At 43.6% G+C, this 24425-nt stretch overlaps 1 protein-coding gene across 3 annotated transcripts in view; it reads right to left on the bottom strand.

Moving 5' to 3' along the window:
* Positions 1 to 24425, bottom strand: part of NOTCH2 (notch receptor 2) — an 84624-nt gene that overhangs the window by 35257 nt on the left and 24942 nt on the right. The window contains exons 5-12 of one of the 3 annotated variants that reach the window (XM_068199238.1): positions 23090 to 23212; positions 8691 to 8924; positions 7740 to 7895; positions 6492 to 6680; positions 5230 to 5343; positions 4053 to 4166; positions 620 to 853; positions 14 to 124 (exon numbers count right to left, since the gene is read on the bottom strand). In XM_068199238.1, the coding sequence (XP_068055339.1) occupies positions 14 to 124; positions 620 to 853; positions 4053 to 4166; positions 5230 to 5343; positions 6492 to 6680; positions 7740 to 7895; positions 8691 to 8924; positions 23090 to 23212 (1275 nt within the window). Of the gene's footprint in view, positions 1 to 13; positions 125 to 619; positions 854 to 1733; positions 2051 to 4052; positions 4167 to 5229; positions 5344 to 6491; positions 6681 to 7739; positions 7896 to 8690; positions 8925 to 16009; positions 17104 to 23089; positions 23213 to 24425 lie in introns of those variants that run through there. The other 2 variants (XR_011001945.1, XM_068199239.1) reach the window with 2 other exon arrangements.

Here is a 24425-nt window from a genome sequence, read left to right as displayed (position 1 = left end):
TAGCTGACTTTACCTGTAAATCCAGGTTTGCAGGCGCAGTTGTAGCGATTGATGCCATCGATACAGTCCCCATGAATGCACGGGTTACTGGCACAGTCATCAAAGTTATTCTCACAGTTTACTCCTGGATTAAAAAAACAAAAACAAAAAAAAAAGAGTTAGAGGAATAAGGAGGGTAAATCTTACAAAGAAGGCAACAAAACTATTTTCCCAAAATCGCCAAATTAAGAATCCCACCTGTTTCAAAGTCGTGTTGGGGACAACTTAAACAGGTGATGATGCAAAAGCACTGCAACACCACTCACCCAAGCCACTGGGTGCTGACTGAATATGACCCTGAACTTGTACTAATTTAAACAAAGGAATAAACATTTTGAACACTATGCCTAATTTTTCTGCAGGCCTGATTTTTTTGGAGTAAAGAGGAGTCGAATTCTCCCAAGATCAGTTGCAGCACCAGTGAGGGGTTAGGCAATCCACACAAACACACCAAAGTTCAGCATGGAAAAGCAATGTGAAAATGATGCTCTCAACTTAGCACACACCAGAACACACGTAAGAAATAATTACATGCTTGAATTCTGCTTGAATCCAAGCCTTCCACTTGTGTTTTACACACCTGAGGTGCCCAGCAAGCAGTTGCACTGGTAGCCATTGACCAGGTCGATGCAGCGCCCTTGGTGCAGGCAAGGATTGCTGTGGCACTCGTCGATCTGCTCGCTGCATATGGCACCCATGTAGCCAGGGTTGCAGATGCACGTGTATGAATCAATGCCATCCTGGCATTCCCCGTGGTGGCAGGGATCGGGATCACAGTTGTTGATGTTCTCCTCACACAGAGGGCCAGTAAAACCTGAGGAAAAACCATGAGTAAGGAAGGAGTTCACTGGTAGGATGCTGCAGTGAATAAAATGCAGGTATAGAAAGAATCGTATCAAGAATCAGCAAAGTGGCAGAGAGCACAAAGGGTAACTGGGCACCTCAACTGCATTTCCAGCCCTGGAACACAACACGCTCCACTGTTCACAGCATTACAGAACAGCATCATGCATGGAGAACCCTGGCACTGGAAGTGGTCACCTTCAGGTTATTTGGAACAGTAGCCATGAGAGGAAACATGTAGATCTCCATCAGAAATATTTACTTGCATCACTATAAACTATCTGGAGGCACACTCCTGCCATTATTTCCTCTACACAGTAACAGGGGGACAGAGTGGGGCTGACCTTGTTAGAATGAGAAATTACTTCAAAGACGTTGCTGAAACCTTCCCAAGGGAACTCCCTTGGCTCGTGTCAAAGCTTCTGCAGCTCTGCTTATTAGAAAGTTTCTTTCCTCCTTCAATGGGAAACTTTTCAGTAACTGCAATCAAGCACCAACTACAAACTTGTTGAAGGCTGCCTGCAACCTCTTGGTTAGGAGCAACGAAACAAGCAGCAATTTGGCCTGTTCCATTCTGCTTCAGCTGGGAAACATCCTGAGCAACACAGAGGGAAAAAGGGCTAGAGGGCTCAGGAAATAAGAGCAGCAAACAAGTCCCTGGAGCAGAGCTTTATAAGACTGGGACAAATTCAAATAAGTGGTTTTCAGAGCTGAGGTTTTGGAGCAACAGCTCACGTTGCCTTCCAGCAGCTGAAGATCAGGAAGGCAGAACTTGAAATTTCAAGACACCAACTGGAGACTGATACAAACCAAGCTGCAGGGATTTTCAACAGCTGAAGAGTGGTTCTCACCTGAGTATTAAAGGTGGATAAGAGGCTCCCCATTTTTCATACAGGTTTGTGGTTATTTCTGTGGTCAAACATACCAGGTGACGGCTAACATTTCCAAGTTCTGCGAACGTATGCTTGGATGAATGGGTGTGGAAGTGGGTGGGGAGAGGGGAGGGAAGCTAGTTAGAGAGATGGATATAAAAAGATGTTAGGGAAGGAGGAAAAACAAACTGATAAGGGGACAAATGGTGGCAGAGGGGAGAAAAAAAAGAGGGCAGAGACAAATAAAAGAGGAAAGACCTGAAACAACCCAAGAAAAGAAAAGCCATGATCTACCACTGGGAAGGAGAAGTGGAATAATGCCAGAAGGGAAAGAAAAGACAAAAAGCAAGCAGTAAATAGGGCTATCTGTACAGCATTTGGCCAAACATTTTGCAGTTTTCAATCACGTCGGCAGCCGGCGATTACCATTCAGGGAACAACACATCACTCAGACCATGAGATTAGCAGAGCAAGAACATACTCAAAACATTATTGTCCAGTAACTGACCTGCCCCCAGGAAGAATTCCACATTTCAGTCTTACAGAAGGCTGTCAATATTAAATATAATACTTAGCACACGTTCATTCAAAAGTCATTACGTTGCCTGCTGTTGTAGCTCAACTGAGCCACTTAGAGATCAGGAATATTTCTGGATCTCTTAACTGAACATACCTCACCAAAACATGATTTCTCTCTTTGCAGACAAGACTTAGACTAGGAAAAAACCATTTGAATACAGAATACGGGAATCCTTCAGACAGGGTGGAAAACAGCCCTAATACAGAGCCCCTCTTCCATTTTCAGTCAAATATTTAACCAAGGATTTTACTAAGAACTGCTGCTGCAGTAACATGCATTTGGTTGTTTCCAGCCTGAAAATGCTTCATTATATCATTTGCCTTCATGGAAGCAATTGCCTTCCCTCCTCAGGTGGGATACCTAGAATTTCTGTATTGAGGTGATTTATGCAGTTTTAGTGCCAAATTCAGAACTTGCTTTTCCCGGCACAGCTCTCCACCTTGTCCTCCTCTACACTACCCAAACCCGTCCCAGGCCTGACAAGCTCTGCAGTCTCAGTGAATGAAAGCAACCAGAACACACACCAGCTTGAGAAAGATTAAAACAGTTTCCAAGTTTGGAGAAGATTTGAGCTTTTCCTTCTTTTTGCAAGTGCCTGCTTAGTTTGTCACATGAAGTAGTCAAAAAGAAAATTCTGACCACAGTAATTATTCTTCTCCTGGTCAGAACCACTGAATTCTCCTTCTTCCAACAAATTCAATGCCTCTTCAGGAACTTTGGGAATGGTGGAGACCATGTGTGAGAAAAACCAGGCTATTTTTAGGCTAATCTCTGCTACATTCTTTGCAGTGAAGCCAAATTTGCCTTAATAATTTGATTAGTGGAATGATTCAAAGCCCGAAAAGTTGCACATAAATCTAACCAACCTCTCCACTGCACATTACTGGCACTAAGACAGCTCCAGAACTGTTCAGCTTCTTCCCTAGTGGAAGAGCTAAAGCCAAGGCATGAATCTGTATCATGAGCAGTGTATCAGCAACCAAGTGTAGCTCCTTCCTGAGAATTAGAATATAACAGCTCTGAACCCTCTTATTTGACCAGATGTAAAAACGAAGATAAAAACATATCTACATCACCCCTGGAGGTCTGAAGATAAGAAAATCCTATAATTAAACCTGACGCTTCTGAATATGTAATTCACCAGGCATTAATAAAACCACCTGAGTTCTGGCCACAGCTCTGCCAAAATTTCTGCGTGGTACCTGACAAATCATTTCAAATCATTTCCACTCAAATTTTGAGTGGAATTTCTTCCACAACTGTTCCTGCATTTCAGTCTTAGCCTTTTGACATAGAATTGCCTGATGCAACAGAAATCAGAATGCACAGTTGCACTGCTCTGCCCATCTCTTGTTTTCCAAGTGCACACGATATAATCTGACTTGGGAGAGAGGGGGGTAAATCACAGATAAGAGTCTTCACACTGATGTTTTCCCATATGTGGATGCCATGGCTAGCACAGAAGCTGTCATCTTTTGGGAAGCAAAAGGTGGTGCTGAACGAGGGAGGCCAGAACTCCCATCAACTGTGAACTGCCACAAGTGAAAGGCTTCCTCTGCTTAAATGCTATTCCCTGCACAAAGGAGTGGACAAAGTTCTGCAGCAAACAAGCAGCATTTCAGAGAAAGAAAGCAAAAGCAGTGACATCTTTGTGACCAGCCTTTCATGTATTTCGGTTCCATTTATCTCCACCCAGGGGCTCTGAACACCAGACTGACCTGTGGCACACTGGCACTCGTAGCCATTGGGGTGGTCAATGCATTTGGCTCCATTGAGACACGGCGTGCTGGAACAGTCATCTATGTCAATCTGGCACACGGCCCCGCTGAATCCTGAAAGGCACAGGAACACAAGGAAACCCAGGAGTCACTGGAAGGAGTTCATCTAGACAGCTGCACTGTCAGGAATTACCTCTAACAAATCCTCAACCCACCCAAACACAAGCTCAGCAAATCTACGTTCAGTGGCACCATGAAGCACACCCACCACGCCCTGCCTGGACTGGCTCCTTGTCCAACCCTCCCTGAAACTGAGATGGCCAAGTCAAAGAGAAATAAAGCAGATGGAGCTCAAGTGGTGTCCACCACTGGACAGTATGCCTGCCTGCAAAACTGAGAGCCCATTAACAAAAGACTTTAAGGCAATCAAAGCAAGTAGCTAAAAATAAAATAACAGTGCATACATCACTAGAGCCTTCAGACTAGAATTACTACAGCAGTGTGGAATGTGCTACAACACAGCACTGGAACTTTCAATTCAGTTCTTGAAATAGTTAACGAAGTCGTGACAGGTGATGTCAGGTGATGCAGATCCTTGGGCAGTTTGAGAAAAAAAAAAAACCATGAGGAATTCTTCCAGGAGGAAGGAACCAAAGCAAGAGCCTGAACATCATCAGTCAATACGAAGGGATGCAGGCTTTTGTCATGTAAATTCTGAACTCAAAATTTTTTGTAAGAGGTTCACTCTACAGCTAACATTGATCCCTCAGCTCTTTTTCTTTTCTAGTGGAGCCCCTCATGCAAGCACCATAAACTATACTGATGCAAAACCAGCTTCTGCCTAAAAACCTCAGAAAAAGACAAAAAGTGTGCAGAGGGTCTGATCTTTAAAATGTTCTGAGAATCTCACTATAGTTTCCTCAACAACAGAAGCTCATGTTGCCAGCTACCCTTTTAGATGAGGTGTCCAACTGTGTGTTTGTCAATGCTTATCCAGTTACAGACACAGTCTTATTGCAACCAATATGAAACTATTCTGATTTAATAGTGATTGCAACTCACTCAAACAGGTGCTGCCCTAAGAACAACAGAAACTCACAAGAAATGTATCACCCACAACATCTGTGGAGTTCTTGGTAGGGTGAAGCAGGAAAAGCTTCCAGAAATAAGAACTCACCGGGAGGACAGACACAGAGGAAGCGGTTGACTTTATCAAGACACACTCCATTGTTCACACAGGGATTACTCAGGCATTCATCAATATCTTCTTCACAGTGAACTCCTTTAAAACCTGTAAAAATAAAAATAAATAAGAAGAGGTGACCGAAGGCTGTAGAAAGTGCCCTTGAGAGTGTAACTGCCTCTTATACCAGTGCTGAAAGTCTAAGCAGAGCTTCATTGCAAGTTTGCAGTCTGGACAGAAACTATGAAGTAAGAATATACACCAGAGGTTAATAAGGGATGTTGATTGTGAGGGTTTCACTGTTGCTGAAGATGTTCACCTAACCAGCAATAGCAGAAGTCAATGCTGAATGCACACCTAATGTTTTCTTCCACTTGAGAAGGGGTTATGTTAATTAATTTGTAAAAGGTATATAAACAAGCACAACAGATAGTTTTAGCTCAAGGGCTTTTAGCTATTGGCAGAGTACAAGAAAAACATTAAAAAGGGTGAAACACTTGGAACGAGCCTTTCCTGTTCCACCTTTCAAAACATATTACATATTAATAAATACTATACTAATAAAAACTCATTGTAATTGTCAGGGTATCATCTGATCTCCTGCACAGGTCACAATTATTTATTTATATTTATGATTTTAGTACTTTATAAGTCTGCGCAACTGGCAACTTGCGTCCTTTTCTTTTTTTACCACTTTCTATCAGAGTGCAAAATACAAAACTAACATTGGTCATTGGTTACATTGGCCATGCAAATTTTTACAAGCACAATTTCAGTCAAGTAGCTTTTTTTACAATGACTTCCTCAGTTCAGTGGGAGCTCCCATTATTTGGAGTATGTTAAGCAAAGAAAAACCCCAAACACCACTATCCGAAATTACCATATGCATACCTCAAAAAGCAGTCACTCTTTTAAAGGTTGCACCTGCTTTGCTTTCACGAAGAGAAGACTCTGCACATGCACTTTACCAGGTATAGTAACAAATACTTCCACACATACTCAGTTCAGAAGGCTAACTTCCTTCACTGAGGCAGAGATTGGTTTCTTTCTCAGCCCTCTAATTGCTTTCTCCCTCCCACACACCAATGCCAGGTCCTCCTGGCTGGTGCCACCACGGCAGGCTCTCTCTCACCATCCAGCCTCAGCCCTTTGCAGCTTTGTGTTCCACCTCAGCAGAGCTGGCAGCCCTCCCTGAGCTCTGCCTTCTGGTCTCTTCCCCGGCTGCAAGTCCCGTCTTTGTCAGAAACCCCCCTCACCTGGCATACAGAGACACGTGAATCCTCCGATTTTATCCAGGCAGGTGGCATCGTTCTGGCACGGGTTTGAGTGGCACTCATTGATGTCCATCTCACAGCGAGGTCCCGTGTAGCCCTTCAGACACTCACAGTGGAAAGAGCCCTCGGTGTTGACGCATTTCCCGGCGTGCTCACACGGATTGCTGTTTGCTGCAAGAAGAGTATAGACGGGTGTGTGTCAAAACCTCTCCCCAGAGCAGGAAAGCCACAGCATTCTTTATTAGTTGTGCTCTTTTCATGGGCATTCCTTTCTGGCAAGTAATATTGGGGAAAGATTGTTCATCCTTCTGGGGAAAGGCCACTGAACAAAGCAGTGGCCGTTTCTTGCCTGTCAGGGGCAAAAAGAAGGATTGCTGTCACCATCAGGGACCAGAGGAGTAACTCTGCTTCATATTATTAACAACAGTTCTTAAGAGAAAAGTATCAGCTAGCAGGGATTAGAGAACTAATAATGTTTTCAAGGCTTTATTTCTAGATCACATTTTACATTTACTTCATTCCTGAGGCCGACAAGATGCCACCACAGCCACAAAACAGCCAAACTTGTCCTTCTTGTGTTTTTAAAAAGGAACAGCACTCTTGTCCAAGGCAGACTGAGGAATGAAATTCAAAGAAGTGCTTCTTTCCAACCCTTCCATGTGCTGGTTAGGCATTACCTTCACGCATCACACTCTAGAAGCATGACTGAGCACTCACAAAACTGTAAGTAAGTCTGTAAGAGTCCAGTTAATCCCCAAAACAACACAACAGCATGCTATCAGCGAACTACAGCTTTAAAAGCCCACGTGGTCACCAGTCTTGGAAGGCTCTCAAAAGATCCAGCCATATTCTGGCTGTCAAACAGCCTTGATATATTTCTACCCAGGCCGTAGCTGCAACAGCTCCCACATGAACTGTGGTGCTTTCATTGTACCCTGCAGTTCTAAGGGACAGCTTAATTATCACAGCTGTTTGCAGGCACTCCCCACTCAGTGCTAAAGCCCTCTTGCTCAAGGAAGAATGGTTAAGCATCCCCTGCTTTTCATATTCCAGTTCAAACATGGACAACTATTCCAGCCCAGCCCTTTGCCCCAGGTCTCACACAAGGTTTAAAATGCATCTAAAGACACTGCAATGGAAGGGGAGGGCACAAAAGGAGTCCAACGTATGTGGAGAAGCTATGACAAAATGTGTATTTCTTGCACTCACAGAGAGCAAACAGGAACTCACCCATTGCACATTCATCCACATCCTCAGTGCAGTCTGCTCCCTTATGGCCTTGGGGACAGGTGCAGATGTAGTTTCCATTCACAGGGTTGGTGTCACAAAGAGCACCTTTCTGGCATGGATTGCTAACACAGGCATCATCCAAGTGGCACAGAAGACCTAAAGCATCCAAGAGTTTATTAAAATAGAGAGATGAAGCAGTCAGACCGTATTTTACACAAATTCTGTGTCCTGGTATTTCAGATGGAGACTCCCACAGGGAGAAAATTGAGCAATATCTTACAGGCTTGAGCCCATGAACTACCATAGCGAATTCATCACACACTTATAGAACATCATATTTAAATACAAATTCTGTTAGTTTAGAGGTGTCTCCAGCACTTCTGAAGCAGGAAAATGACTGACCATTATCAAAATCTCATCCTTGGAGCAGTTAACTAACTCTTCTATCAAACCAGCATGATAATTTTTCTGACATTTGAAAAGGTGCACATGAAGCTCACTTTAATTCAGATATGCAGATCACTTTTATTTCCATGTAGTTAGGAGATACCCTTTCACCTAACCTAAACCAGAAAATTTGCCACTATACCAGTGAGGATGGCCAGATCCTAACACAATCACACAAAAATATCTGAATTTGCTTTCTGGATTCATACAATTATTATAAAGGGCATGGAGCAAGTCACACTTCTCCAGCAGATACAGATTCTGCTAAGGGCTAGGAAAAGATCTTTTCTTGCAACCTAAACTGTACTAAGGTTGCCTTCCAGCCTGGCACAAATACTTCTTTGTCTCAGGCTAGAGGGGTTTTACAGCTCTTTGCTCACGGACAGTGCTTTTCCTTTTGGTGGCGAAGTGTGCAAAATAAACACACCACTTTAAACAAGTGCATAAACCCCTAGAAGCACCTTCCGTGGAAGCGCCAGGCTTGTGCAAGTTGTGTGCCCTCACCTGCCTTTCCCTCTGGACAGATGCAGGAGAAGGAAGCCACCCTGTCGATGCAGGTGGAGCCGTTGGCACAGGAGGCAGTGAAGCAGTCATCGATGTTCTTGCTGCAGTCGTCCCCGCTCCAGCCGTTGACACAGACGCAGGCATAGCCCCCGTTGTGGTTGGTGCAGGTGCCCCCGTTCTGGCAGGCATTGGGCTGGAGCTGGCATTCATCCACATCCTCGGTGCAAAACTGGCCTGGGGCACAGAAACAAGCAGGTTCAATGGCACCTCAGATGCTCGGACTCAAGGAGGTTCTTGCACAGACAACATGACCAAAGGGAACGCTGCAGTCCCCCGACTGCCGCTCCTCAATTCCATCATGCTCCAATGCCAGAACTTCCACAGCACTGTCATCACATCAGGCAGAGACAACCAGACATCCCTAAACAGCCCCAAAGCAGGAGCTGGGCTGCAAATGACTTTCAAAGAATGACTTTAAAAAGAATGACTTTAAAAAGGCACAGTGTGAGAGCCAGCAGGCAGCTTGCAGCACATTGGAGGTACATTGCAAGGAGCTGAGAAGCAAAAAGAACGAAGGGCTGCCTGCAGGGCAGCCAGAGAGACTAAGAGAAAAGATGGCATGACAAGAAGATCGGGGCCAAAGGAGTATCAACATGTCACCAGCAAGGTCACACTTGTCAGGAGAACTTAATTCTTTCCTGTATGATTATTCAATGATGATTACTCAGTGAGGAAGAATAGAATTCTTAAAACACTTCCACCTGAAATACTAATTTTCCTTGCCCCAGATATTGTACAGACAACCACAAATACTTGGGGGTTTCTAGGTTGTTGAGAAGTTTTCTCTTTTTTTTTTTAGTAACAAAATAAGAAATCTAAAAATGTTCTTATGACCAGAGATATTCGAGAAAAGAAAACGAATGTACACTCTCAGGGAGATTTAAGGAAAAGGACCAAAGAACCAGTAAGTATGAAATAATTTTCAAAGGATCCTGAAGTTTACAGTCACATCTACGGAAAGCTTTGCAATTCACATTTACTGAAATATTTTTTTGCTGAAATCCATCCTGCTTTGACATCAAAATCTGGAGAACCTACCACTTGCAATAATATTTTGTTTCAACAGTTATTCATCTTCCCCATTAAAGCTGTATAGTTTACTTTTAAGCCAAAATTGTTTAGCTGAAGTTTCAAGTAATTTTGAGTTTCCTGAACAGATAAAACCTCACAAGCACCAGCTCATTTCTTCCCAGGCTGGCATATGGGTACACATGTGCAACCACAGAGTACTGATCACAGTCCACAATCTTCTTCTTGATAAACTATTTCTCTCCTTTCAGTTACATTAAAAGCCTCTAAGCACTGAAAGCTTGCCTTTTTTTTTTTCTTTTAACACTTCTTGGTAACTTGCTTTTGCCACCCTTCCTAAAACATTGATAGGATGCACACAGCATCAGAAGATGGCCCTTTATCAGAGGGTGAGATTTGATTTGTTTGATGTGACCTTCCCCTCTTCCTCAGCTGACACCATCTCCTCTCTCACTGGCTTCCAGCAGCTTTCTGTCATTTGGGTCAAGGCTCTCCAGTAAATGTGCTTCTACCACAAGATTTCTCTTCCTCAGCTACTCTATCTGCTGCACATTTACATTTGCATGGAATTCCCCTGGTATTCCAAGAATAAGAAATTCAAGAGCAGGCCACAGGTCTTCTCTGCCAATGCACCTGGGCTCCAGTTTATGCAGGCTTGCCAAATTAAAAATACTTACTAAATGTTGGTAAGTCACATTGTTTATTAATGGCACAGAACTAATGATGCGAGAGCACAGACACACCCTCCTCCAACACACCAAACTGAAACATTTATCCTGAGCAGGAATCTAAAAATGTCCAACTTAACCATCTCCATCTACTATCCTCATGATTCTTTTTGTTTTCGAAGTACTTAGATAAATCCTAGCCTTTGATCCCATGAGACTTGGAATTTTTTTTCCCACTTAAGGGCAAAGAAATAAAATTATTATTAAAAGAATAAGTTGCACAACTGTGTTCTGTGCATATGTTCCTTTCTTTGGTAGGACTACTTCACAACAATAATTTTATCACTTAGAAAGCCTTAAGAAAATTTTGACAGTAATGATAATTACAGTAGTGTTTTCAGAATTAATCTTCAATTCCCGGTTTGCTTAGTGAAAGAGCTGGGGAGAACTCGATCCCTTGCCATTGTTATCTGTAGAACACCTCTGTGCATTATGAACAAACAAACCATGAATTTGCCACACTGGAAGTGGTTTGTTCAGGAGCTTTCAGTGTTGGCTTATCAGTGGCCACCCTGGAAAGAGTCAGAGCTGGGGCTGGTTTTGAGCAGTCACGTGTATCTCACAGCTCAACACAATCGGCTCCCTTCAGGAAAAAACAATCAAGACGTTATTTGCTAATTATAGAAGTGATTTTCCTTCTGTTCTTGGAGGGGGCCCAGCCCAGATCAAAGCAGTCCCTCTCTGAGGAACCCTCACAGCGCTCACATCCTTTTGGCTCAGCCAGGCTGAGCTGCTGCCACCAAAGCGTGAAGAGGTTTTCAGCCACACCACTCCACAGTGTGGTGCCTCTCAAAAACAGCATTTGCCTTTTGACTGGCTGAACACAACTCCAGACACGAAACGCAACGGAACGCAACTCCAGACACGAAACGCAACGGAACGCAACTCCAGACACGAAACGCAACGGAACGCAACTCCAGACACGAAACGCAACGGAACGCAACTCCAGACACGAAACGCAACTCCAGACACAAAATGCAATGGAACACAACTCCAGACCCAAAATGCAACGGAACGCTACTCCAGACACGAAACGCAACGGAACGCAACTCCAGATACAAAACGCAACGGAACGCAACTCCAGACACGAAACGCAACGGAACGCAACTCCAGACACGAAACGCAACGGAACTCAACTCCAGACACGAAACGCAACGGAACGCAACTCCAGACACGAAACGCAACGGAACGCAACTCCAGACACGAAACGCAACGGAACGCAACTCCAGACATGAAACGCAACGGAACTCAACTCCAGACACGAAACGCAACGGAACGCAACTCCAGACACGAAACGCAACGGAACGCAACTCCAGACACGAAACGCAACGGAACGCAACTCCAGACACGAAACGCAACGGAACGCAACTCCAGACACGAAACGCAACGGAACGCAACTCCAGACACGAAACGCAACGGAACGCAACTCCAGACACGAAATGCAACTCCAGACACGAAACGCAACGGAACGCAACTCCAGACACAAAACGCAACGGAACGCAACTCCAGACACAAAACGCAACGGAACGCAACTCCAGACACAAAACGCAACGGAACGCAACTCCAGACACGAAACGCAACGGAACGCAACTCCAGACACGAAACGCAGCGGAACGCAACTCCAGACACGAAACGCAGCGGAACGCAACTCCAGACATGAAATGCAATGGAACGCAACTCCAGACACGAAACGCAACGGAACGCAACTCCAGACACGAAACGCAACTCCAGACACAAAATGCAATGGAACGCAACTCCAGACACAAAATGCAACGGAACGCAACTCCAGACACGAAACGCAACGGAACTCAACTCCAGAGACGAAATGCAACGGAACGCAACTCCAGATACGAAATGCAACGGAACGCAACTCCAGATACGAAATGCAACGGAACGCAACTCCAGATACGAAATGCAACATTCTCTGGGCTTTTGGCCAGGGTGATTGAGCATGGGAGTACATGCTTTTAATTTGCACCTTTTTTTTTGCTTTTGGGGGATATTTTTTATTGTTGTTTGTGATTTTTTTTTTTAGCAAAGATGGGCTAATTAATCACCCGTATAAACTATCACAGCTTGGTTCTGACTTCCCATTTCAAATGTCACTGGTAATATCAACACTTAGGCTTTTTTTAGTTTTTTTTTTTCTAGTACTCACTCTCCATTTCTAGAAAGGACAGTACCAAGTGACATCACTGATGTCCTTGCAATAACCCTATGGCCTCGGCTATTCCATTTTTCTGCAGCCCTAAACTAAAACTTTTAAAAGGTCTATTAATGCCTCCACAAGAGAAGAAGAATACAGAGCTTCAACTTCTTCAAGCACTTGAACTGTATTTTAAAGACATATCACATTTGAGCTCCTTGAATCTGGTTCTCACTTGGCTTCTCCAATTTCTAATTCCCCTTTTGCAATACAATTGTATTTGTGTTTAATTATGAATATGAATCAGAGCTCCAGCTTAATGCAGTTTGTTTAAAAAAAAAAAGGAACTCCAATTCAATATACTGAGGCATAAATGAGCAATTAACTAAATTAACTATTGCATTTTACTATTGAGTATTTTAATGAAAAGAATGAAAAGACCTTGCTCCTAATTGAAGACTTCTCTCTGCCAGGTTAGTTAGATTTAAAATCAAATGAGATGAGTTCTCTGAAACAATTTACTTGTGAGATGCTGCTTTGACTTAACTGTAACAAAATAAATTTATTTATTTCTAGCCTTGTACTTGGCAAGCTTGTTTACTGCTTCTAAAGAGTTTTAGGAAGAATCAAGTCTTTCATTCGCAGAACAGAAATTCAACTTCCAAGGGAATCCATCATGGATTGTACAAACTGCACAGTGTAATACACATGACCATAACCCGAGTCACTTCTGAATGCTACAATTACTGAATGTTAATTCATCTAGCTGCACCTTTGTGTAGGTATTTCTTTCCTCGTGCTCTCACTAGTTTCAATTACATTTCTAAAAGACACATAGTAAACACAGGCTGAACTAGTGAAGTGTGAATATACTTACAGCACAATATTTTGATGGAAATGTGGAAACATACACATAAAAGACAACAAGAAAGGAAACACAACTTACTCCAAGAAGGTAATGAAAACCTAGCCTGACCTTGATATTTGCAGAGCCTGGGAAATGAGTAAAATGCCGACTCAGGTTCTAAGTGACCTTGTACAAAGTAAACAGATAGTCCGTGTGGTATTTCAAAATGGAAAACTAGAAGTAGAAAAAGGGAACAGCATTCAACTCTTAGCACTTTTTGCCCACTATGAAACTAAGTTACTTCCTGCATATTTCCCCTCAGAAAAGCCATATGGAGAAAGTCAGACATGTTTGCTGCTTTGATTGCTCCCATTTTCGGAGCCTCAGGAACTGCAAGGAACTCCAGGAGCCTGTCTTTTGGCAGACACAGGGTTCAAGGCCTCCCTCAAGTAGTTGTACCAGATCTCATTGATGAGAAACAGCCAGCCCTTCTCCTTCTTCATGTTACAAAGAAAATAAAGCCTGATTTATACAAGTAAAGCAGCACACAAAATTAGAACAACGCTACACCAAAAGTGAGGAGCATTAGCTTGAACAAAGCAGTCAGTGAAACAGTCACCCTGGAAAGCAGCACCAGACATCTCCAAAAAGCTGATCCTACCAAACCTTAGCGGGCTTGCATTAACCTCAATTCCAGCTGCATTGATCCTGCAGCTGAATGCAGGACCATCAGACAGTTCAAGCAGAGGACTTCATCTTTGGCAGAACAGACTTTCCAAAAAGGAGAACATTTTCTTGGCCTCTTAACAGCAGGAAAGTCTGCTGATGCACAGCTGGAGTATCAGAAGCTAAAGCTCCTGACAGCAGATCTAATACAGTTTAATCACTAAAAACATTTTGTAGGGCAAAGGGTGCAAATACTTTCCTGTGCCTTGAAAAAAAAAAAATAAGTTCCTTGAAAACTGAGCTGGGAGGAGATGACAATATCCCATTTCTCTCAAAATCACAACCACCCCAGTACCGGGCTCAGACTGAACTGGAAGTCAGAATATCTTACAAGTTTAGTGATACTGGAAAGGCAACTTGGTGAGAATCACAAACTGGTGCTCGGGGTCTTAAGAGACTCACTGGAAGGGGAGCATCAGGTGTCAAGAAGCTTTCATGCCATCATCCACTCAGTAGCTCAAGAAGTTTGTCACTTACCTCAGACACAACAGACAGGGAAGAGGTCATTAGCTCTCCTGAAAGGGCTGCCTGGGAACTATAACCCAGATCTAGACAAAAACTCTTTGAAAGAGTAGTTGAATTCACAAAGTATTCCAAAGATTGCTGTATGGGTTTTGAATACAAACAGGGTAGCTCAAAAAAGCATGGCTCACTAGAACTGTTTGCACTTTTAATCCAAGTTTCAAAGAACTACTAAGTGAGAAGTTGAACAGCATCTTAGCAGGACTCAAGAAGGGGCTAAGAGATAAGGAACAGTATTTGTATAAATGACCAAATCTAATAGTGGCAGAAGGTCATCAGTGCCACACTCCAAAGGACCATGCAGTTTCTCCTCCTCTCTAACCACACGTGTGTGTATTCAGGATGCCAGCTGGCAGGCCACAGCTGGCTGGAGAAGGACACTGCTCTGTCCAGTTCTTGTAATGCAAGACAAATGTCTGCATTGACAGCATAACCCAACATGCATCCAGCAGCCCAAAGCTCAGTTTCCTCATGCTCCAGGGTGAGCCTCCTCAGCAAACAGAAAGGGAAAAATTGCACAGAACCATTCAGCCTTCCAGGAAACCGGTATCTATGAAAAATACTTTAGCTCCCATGTATTTGGAATGTGCATTCGTAAAAGCATTCCGTTCAATCTTTAACCCACAGAATTAGCCATACTCCTTGAAATAGTTCAGCAACATTTAACACTTACAGGCACTGGAGTGTCAAATTAATGACCTAGAAGGTGATGGAACAGTAGGCAGTGGTGGCTTTAACAAAATAACATGTATATTTTCCAAGAGGAAGCCAGGGATTTCAGACAGATTCAACCAAGTGAGGCTGCTGGGCAGGCGAGGCTCGAGGCACAAACGCCAAGCAAAATACAAAGGCAAACAGACTTGCTGCAGAAGGTTTGGGTTAGGCACTCCTTGAGGAAACACCAGCTTCCCTAGAGGAGCTCAGCAGGGACCTCTGCTCAGTCACAGCTTTAATCAGCAAAATAAACACCTCTGAGCAGACATTTGACTGCAAGGAACAATAACTAATGCAAACACTCGTTGTGCAATGGTGATGGCACAGCCTCTGTCAGGAATACATTTTGCAGTACTGAAGCCACCATCTCTGAATAAAAAAAGAGGTAGAGTTCATAGCCTGACAGACCACTGGAGAGAAGAACTTCCTAGGAGACTTATAAATTACTTGTGACTCACAAAGGGAGAAAGAGAGCTAATAAAGAATATAATACATCGGTTATTGCAGAGAAGATACAGCACAAGGCAAAGTCTACAAAAGAAAATATTAGATTGTTCACGTAATTTGCTTTATTGACACTAGGTATCTCAAAGCAAAGAACTGCAAACATCTCTGAAGGAGAGAGTCTTTATCCAGGCCAAAATGTCCTGAGCAATAAACAGGCAATACCGAAAGGGATCTCATGTGTGATGCCCAGATCACATGCAAATTCTAGACCCTACAACAAAGCCACCTCCACAGCTCCCTGCAGGCAATCCAACAAAGGAGACTGACACTCATCTCCAAGGAAGGCTTCAGGGGCACACTGGATTCCATGGACTGCACTGTTTGCACCTGCCAGAGTTGCACGTGTGTTTAGTAAAGGTCTTCCCTGCTTAGGTTTTACAGTAGTTCCCCCAGAAAAAAGGACTGAAGCCAACTATTTTCCCCTTGCAGGAGTTTTCTAAAGAACAAGCATCACAGCTCTCAAAAAAGTGCTTCTTCCCCAGGATCTCACAGCATCTTTCTTCCAGAGCAGCAGCAGCCATTCCCAAACCTCAGGTGCTGGGGTTTTGGTTTTGCTTTTATTAGATCTCAAATAGATGTCAAATACCATCAAAGAAATCATAAAATTTAATAGCTTAATACAGAATTTGAACACTTGAAGATGAATCTGTAATTGTAATGAACAGAGCAAGCATCTGTGTTTATTTTAGGCTAATATGGTAGAGAAAAGAGTTTAATTTCATAACCACACTGGGAAGCATGCAGTGGAACTAATGGGCTTTTACAAGGGATTTTACAAGCCCCAAATACAAAACTCTGGGCTTTAAGAGACTTATGCACGGCCTGATCCATTAAATACTGCCCTAAATCACTCCCCACAGACTACTGGGTAGAGACAGCAGTCCTGACCAAGCTCTTCAGAGGCAGTAATACAAGTGATAAGAACACAATTCATTAAAAATTCATTAAAAGTGATGCACTAATGACAGACTGGTTTACTATGGTGGTGGCAGGTGAAATGACTGGGGACAGCGGCAGGACAGATAAGTAACCCACAGGAAATACATATCACCAAGCTACTCTCTGCTCTGTCCTTCTCTTTACCTCCACTGGAAAATCCAGTGAATCGGGGAAATACCAAACAAGTGAAAAGATCTGCAAGGCAAAAAAATTCAACAGCTGGAGCCAAAACTTACAATGAAAGCTTCATATTCTCAAGCTATCTCAGCAACCCATCTTCAGTAATTACCCAAAGACAAATCACCTCATTTTAAGTACAAGGGAAGGGACAGAAACTGCCAGAAACAAGTCAGCTGGAGATGTAACAACTGTTACCTATTAGTCTGGTCTCACAGCAGACATCCACCAACCCAGCCTCACCAGAGGGGTCTGACCCATCTTGTTTTAGTGCCAAGCACATAAAAGAGGTACTGAAAACCCAAGGACATCTCCGTAAGAGATCATTTGGCACATCTGACTGCTAAGAGTATTTCCCAAGCTGGAAAGCCACCAAAGGCGTAAGGGAAGAGGCGGCAGCGTTGGATGCTGCCATTCTGTCATCACATCAGCTCAGCTGTTAACACCTCAGGTGTTTTATTACTGCTGCCTCCCACCCAAGGCCTGGAAATGAAAAGCAGCACCAAACAAACAGGAGGTTGTGGTAGGTGTTCCAGAATCCATACCGGATAAAGGACTAAGGGTGTAACTTTTAATGCCTCTGGAATCCATCCCCTCCACACGACACTGAGATCAAGGGCCACAAGAGAAACAAACAACATACAGGATAAAGTCTGTTTGTGTCCAGCACTTCAAATCATTTGTACACTCAAACTTGGAGCTGCCAGCTCCAGAGGCTGCCACGTGCTCCCTGCTCCCTTTGTATCTGCCAGTTCAAACATGACGGAAGAAAACAAGCCATGATCCCTCTTGGCCTCTGTCAGAGCTGTCTCTTGGAGATACCACTGCAGTGACACCAGCCAAATGGTCAAGCGTGGCATAGACAGATCCCAGCCAGCACCAAAGAGGCCACTCTGCTTTTTAATAAAGCCTGGAAAAGCACCAGGAAGCTGATCACTGCTGCACTGCTGGGGACGATGACTGCACTTCTCATGGGAGCGTGACCCAGCCTCCCTGAGCTCACACAAAGGTCTTGGGATGTCACCAGGAGGGAAAAGAGAACAGCCCTGACAGGGCTCTCTGTCACATAATGATCAACACTCTCTGTAAAGGAGCAAGGATGTATATTTAATGAATTAGGAGACTGGCATGTTCAATATTTATCATCCGTGTCACCTATTGTCAGTTAATTCCTCTACATTTTGACCCTCTAAGTACTCCAAGAAGGCAGCATTTTTTGGAACACTAAACTATCATGACTTGTCACTGTGTACTGTGGTGACACAAAACCTGAGGAAAGTGATACTTGGCAAAGAAAGTTTTAAGAAACAAAATACCAGAGCATATGATCTTACATTAAAATATTACATATTAGCCTTTTGATGTTTATCTTCCTTCTTAGAAAAGTCACTCCTGGCCAGAGTTTAAGACTGGGACTTTCAAAGAAAACCAAGGCAGGGAGCAAATATTACTCTAATTAAATAGGAATCGAACCCTTAACGCCCCACTTTGAAAATTCCTGCCTAAAGCTCTGCAGAAAAAGTAACCTTTGTGCTAGTGTTTAAGAGCATATGACCAAGCTAACAGCTATTTTAATTAAAAAGCACAGCCCTGCTGCCTGAAGAGCTTTTCTGCTCGAGACAAACATTTGCTGCTTAAGCTGGCTCTCAGTGCTGGAGTTCTTTGGTGGAGTCAGCTGTTAGCAAACTGTGCTTCCCTTAGAGACAAAGGTCGCCTAGATTTTAAAATATACAGTTCACTGGAGCCCTCTTTCCAGGGGAAAACAAAGCCTAAATAAATATTACTGCCATGGGAGTCTTGCCTTCCCAGCCACAGGGGGAGAAACAATGAAAGGGAGCGAGCAGGCCAAGCCTGCAAGTGAAGTACAATAATGTAGATCTTCCGTAGATCTTCCAGAACCCTCCTGAGAGTGGCACAGGGGCCCCCAAACCCCGAGACTCACCCCACAGCTTCTGATGCAGCAAACTGTGCAAAAGACTTAACTCCATGGAAGGCACAAATCTGTGTTGTGCACTGCTCCTGAAACAGGATTTGGGCCAAAACCAAATTCATGGTGAGCCTCTAAAACACTGCAGACTTTCCAGGGGAGCAGGAGTCTTTCTTGGACACACAAGAAAAACAAAAGCATTTACAGCATTTAGTATTGGTAATCACTTAGGCACCCAAGCACCCAAGACATCTTTCTAGACCCAAAGCTGCACAGGTTAGGCCAACAGAATCAACAGGTGCAGTTTAAACCAAGCTTTGTTTCTTTAGATTAATTGTAGCTAGAGTGACTGGGCAGCCTTTAAATTCTCAGATGGCTTCCCCATGTGTGTAGAAGGACACCCTAATCTTCCATATGACTTTCAGCCCTGGACTGCCATCACTTCCCTCTGCATCCAGTCATTGTGAGACTGCTCTGTGACTTTTAATTCCTGATCCCAGGGAAAAAAAAAAAAAAGGCAAGAAAGGGGAAAAAAAGGCAGCTGGACAGGTTTTTTTACTAGATTAGTGAGTTAAAGTGGCACAGTCCAACAAATCCCTGAGCCAGGTCAAGGGAAAGGGAAGGGTGTCTGTGAGCAGGGAGAGAAGGTAATGACTTCCCTCCTCAGACCACAATGAGGCTGAAGAACAGCAGCATAAAACAGCAGCACAAAGTCCCCACATGGCACTTCATCCTGATATTAGCCAGGATTTTTGGCTAACTTTGACTCAAACCACACTTACACCACATTCTCTGTCCTGTCATGCACAGAGGAACAGACTTCACACTCTCACAAAAGCATCCAGGACTGTTTCCAAGGAAAGGTGGAGCTTCATTACACATCTGCACCACTGTGCTTTGAAAGGACCCAACCAACACTGGTTCTAACAAAGGCAGTATCCTGGGACAAGATAAAGTCATCTTCAAACAAACCAACAATCAGTTAACATTCAGCAACAGGAAAGATCTGGGGCAGTTTCACCCCAACACACCCGAGACTGCCTTGCCAGTTACAAATTTATGAGATTGATAATCACTGTAAACATATGAAATACGAGAACTTTGAAGGTGACAAAAACACTGGTGACAGCAGGAATTTCACATCATTGTTTTTGAAAGGCAAGATTTTATCTTTCCGGAAAAAACAGCAAAATGAGAATGAGAAGGCAGGCACTTCAACAGAAAAGGAGCAGTGAGCTCTGTTTGAGGAGCAGGAAATAAGACTGAAGGCAAACAGCATCACAAAAGGTAGGAGCAAGCAAAAAAAAAAGAGTTTTTTTTTACAAAATGCATAGTTACGTAGTCCAGCCTACCACCTGTCAGGGAATTACAAGAGGCAGATGGTTACCAAAAGGAACTAGGACAAATTCTGTTTCAGTAAAGGTTGCTTCAATATTACTTTACACAAAACTTGTCTTGATCAGATGCAGCACAACTTCTTAATTTTACTAGCAAGGAATGGGACTGCTTTCTCTGTGCCGTGAAGCACAAACCATATTAACAAACACTAGTGAGCATCACCCACAGCACAAAGATTAAATAAAGACTAAAACTGCAGACAAACTCAATCTTCCCCAAGAATAGTTGACAAGTATTTGAAAGCAGAGACTGTTACAAAGACAGCACATCTACATTGTCAGGTATTCTTAGAAAACTTAAGATCCTTTCATTTTCGGTCAATGTTTCCTCACAGGAATGGGTATTTGGGCTTTTGGGGTTTTTTTTTAAGCAGTACACAGTGTCCTCTAACCTCATGATCTCATTGGAAGCTTTTGTTTTCCTGAAGTGTTCATTCTCACAGTTTAGCCCTGTTGAGCTATAACATTTTTCAGGACAGACTCCAAAAGAGCTGCCTGCTCAGCTCTCTCCTCTTTACTTACCTTAGAGATGATTTGGAATGTTATAAACCCCTGTGTGTGAAGGATGGACCTGCACTCGTGCATTTCCTTACTGCTGAATAACTGATGCTTTATTGTTTACTCCTGTCAGCACCAACTGCAGTTTAACCTTGAAAAAATATCATCTTTCTCTCCAAACTATTGCAGAAGTCCTCTATCCATCCTCCCTGGTTTGAGCCCTGCCTCAGTGTCACCTCTCGTGTCTACAAACTGGATGTGTAGTGTTTCAGTGCTTTCCTCACCCTCTTGGTCTCTAATTGAAGATGCAGGGAAGGGATTGAAGTCCATTCAGGGAAAAAAAAAAAAAGTTCTTTCACAAAAATGGCTACTAAGATGACAGAGAGGAGTCATAGAAACTTGCACTGTGCATTCCAGACAGGACAGACGAGTTCCATAAAGGTTCTAACCTTCATTGTTCAAACAGCCAAGCTGATGCTTCCTAAATTGTGAGATGATTTTTATTTCCACACTGACCTAATCCTAGAAAGACAGCAGCCTTGAGAAGCCATCACCTAAATCCACTGCTGCACTGGTAACTTCAGCTGCACCATAAACAAGGAAATTCTCAGAAAGCCCATTCCATTAAATTGTGCTAGAGAGCCACGGGAACCTAATGCTGGGGGAGCTCCTCTCTCTTTCCAGGGTTTCCCTGGAAGGAAGCATCCTTCACACACACAAGGTTTTCTGAAAGTGCCATCCACACAGGAGAAAGATGGCACAAGACAGGCTACAACACTGCCTCACCACTTTTCCCAATGCCACTCAGAGCCCATAAGAGGTTCAGAGAGGGAACCACCACAACTGCATTGCAAAGAGCTGACTGGGGAGACAATCTACCGCAAAACCTAACAGAAGCACAGCCTGTTGCTTGTGGTAGAGTGACCGAGGTCTCTTCCAGGGGAGTTGCAGAAGTCATCCCTAGCTGACAGCAGACATCCACCTAAATCCTGTAAGCCAAGCTAAATTTATGATGCCGGAAAAATCCCTTGGAGATTGCATGCTCATCATGATCATTATACCCTCTGTGCTTGGGAGCAAGACAGGTTAATTTGCTACTGACAGGCGCCAGAAATCACAACAAGGGTTATAATTTCTGTGGGATGGAGCAAGACTGTAGGGGTCACTAAGGGTTTGTATGCTCCACACCCAAGCTCTCATGTTTTCCTTTACAGGTTTGACTTTCTGCAGGCTTTCAGGACATGGAGAAGTAGTACAGAAGCAAGGGCACTTGCTCATTGAGGGAAGGACTCATTTTCTCCCATTTGCACAGTTTCAAAGAGCTGTGCAAGCTGTGGTGCACTTCACTCTTATGTGGTTTTCACTTCATTTAAGAATACATAATTCTTTTAAGTTAATGAGGATTCTTAACTGGCAGCCTCCTTTGCATTTAATGACGAACTTTTTACAATCAGAATTAATGTTCTCTGAGGAAAAAAAGCATTTTAAAAACTGGTTTTAGGTAGTTTTTTTCCCCCTATGATTTTCTAATAAGGGCAAGACCATACTCAGCTGAGAAAGTGCGTCAGCTAAGAAAGACTAGTATGACTCAAAAAAACTCAGCCCATAACCGGAGGTGTTTGTTTATTTTTGAGGTATGGAGACATTTTGCAACTAAATACGACACTGTTTCCTGTAAGCTGCTTCCTTATATTGTGCATAACAGTTTCTTGAAATTCACACTTTTTTCCCCTTCAGACTCATTTATGAAGCAAAAGTAGCTTTGCTAGCCAAAGAACTCTAGATAAAAATAAGTCAAGCAGGGAAATAACAGTACCAAAACCATAAGCTTCCCATATATACACTAGTCTTCCTTCCTTTTTCCCCTACCTTTCAGATTTGCCCTGTTTCTTAGCAGCATTACTATAATCAATATGACCATTATCCCAACTTAGAAATAGCCCTACATGCATCAGCAAATGCCCACAGCTGTAACAGCAAAGCCACGTTTGGTGCTTTTGGAAAATATTTCTCCATTTACAAAGTAAATCCACACCAGAAGCGCAACTCTTGGGGAAACTGTCCCTTGTTGTGGTGGTTCTGATGCCGACAGCTTTTCTTTTAAGGGTTGCACTGGCATCTGCCCCTGACTGCGGGCACGGGGTCAGGGCCACCATCCCTGGTTGGTCCCCCCAGGACGTACCTGTCCACTGGGGCGGGCAGCGGCAGTTGTAGGTGTTCACCCCGTCCACACAAACGCCCCCGTTCAGGCACTTGTGGTTCGGGCAGTCGTCCACGTTGTGTCCGCAGACGCTCCCCTCGAAACCTGGACAAAGCAGAAACAACAGCAGGCTGAAAAGGGCTTCCAACCTCTTTTGAAGACAATTCACCCCTCACACAGCTTCCCCTCCTTTTTTTTCTTAAGCATTTGCTCTGTTCACCTAATCCTGGTGAATCCCCACCCAGCACGACTTTGTTGAATGCCTTTGCTAATAGCATGCGGGTCAGGTGACACGGTTAAAACACTTCCACCATGGGTAGATGGCCAACCGTGCTTTCACAACCCCAAGGACTTGAGGAGTTTCTCTTCAAGTGACTGAGGAGCAGTGTCATTCAAAGCAAACAAAGTGAAGACCAAGACATTTCGATTACCATGAGATAACTTGTCACTGCCCACCAAGCATCAGCCAGGACAAGTTTTTCCCATGGCAAAAAAAGTGCTGGCATTCATTTCATGGATACCTCAGCACAGTCTGCCTTGGATACCTCAGAGAAAAGTCCTTCCTTTGAAAAGGAGTTTCTAAAGTCTTGATCTGGCTCTCTTCAGTGTTAGACAAGTCAGTCAATCAACAAATCAGCCATCACCCAAGTGATGCTTACATACTAAGCCCTGCCTGAAAAGCAGAAGAAATCAGATCATTCCTTCCCCAATGAAAATCCAGGCTCCTAATGAACACACTGACAAAATAGTCTTGCTAGAGCTCCCTCTCCTTTTCAAAGAAGGAGAAGTGGGGACATTAGGGAAGGGAGCTGTCAGTGATGAGTCTTCCCATTGATTTCCCCTGCTGATTTATTTCATGCTTCATTAAACAAACCTGCCATTTCTGCTGGATGAGAGAGCTATTTATCAAAGCACAAGTGGAATGCATGCTAATGTGGATGAAGTAAATGATTCCAGAACACACATGTTAATTTAAAACACCAGCTCTGCCTCTTCACTGCTTTGGAATGCAATATTAACATGACACGGTTCTCTCATCCAAAATCATGCTTCAACCCCTCTACTTTTGATGCCCTGTTCCAGACGCTTCCATAACATCTGTGTCGAGTCACACAGACCCTCTCAGTAACATCTGCTCCAACACAGATCGTGCTGTGTGGCAGATGAGACTGAGACTATAAAGCTCTGAGCCAGCTTCTCCAGACTACTGCTGCTCTCCAGAGACTTGAGGTGATTCATGTGCATTCCCATCTCTTGAACTTCTCCAGCTCTACAGAAGAGCTGGGAAGTTCCAAGCTGAATCAAGTGCATTAGCATC

Source organism: Anomalospiza imberbis, chromosome 9 (assembly GCF_031753505.1).
Source record: "Anomalospiza imberbis isolate Cuckoo-Finch-1a 21T00152 chromosome 9, ASM3175350v1, whole genome shotgun sequence".
NCBI classification, from domain to species: Eukaryota; Metazoa; Chordata; class Aves; order Passeriformes; family Viduidae; genus Anomalospiza; species Anomalospiza imberbis.
This window is presented reverse-complemented; position numbering and strand designations above follow the sequence as displayed.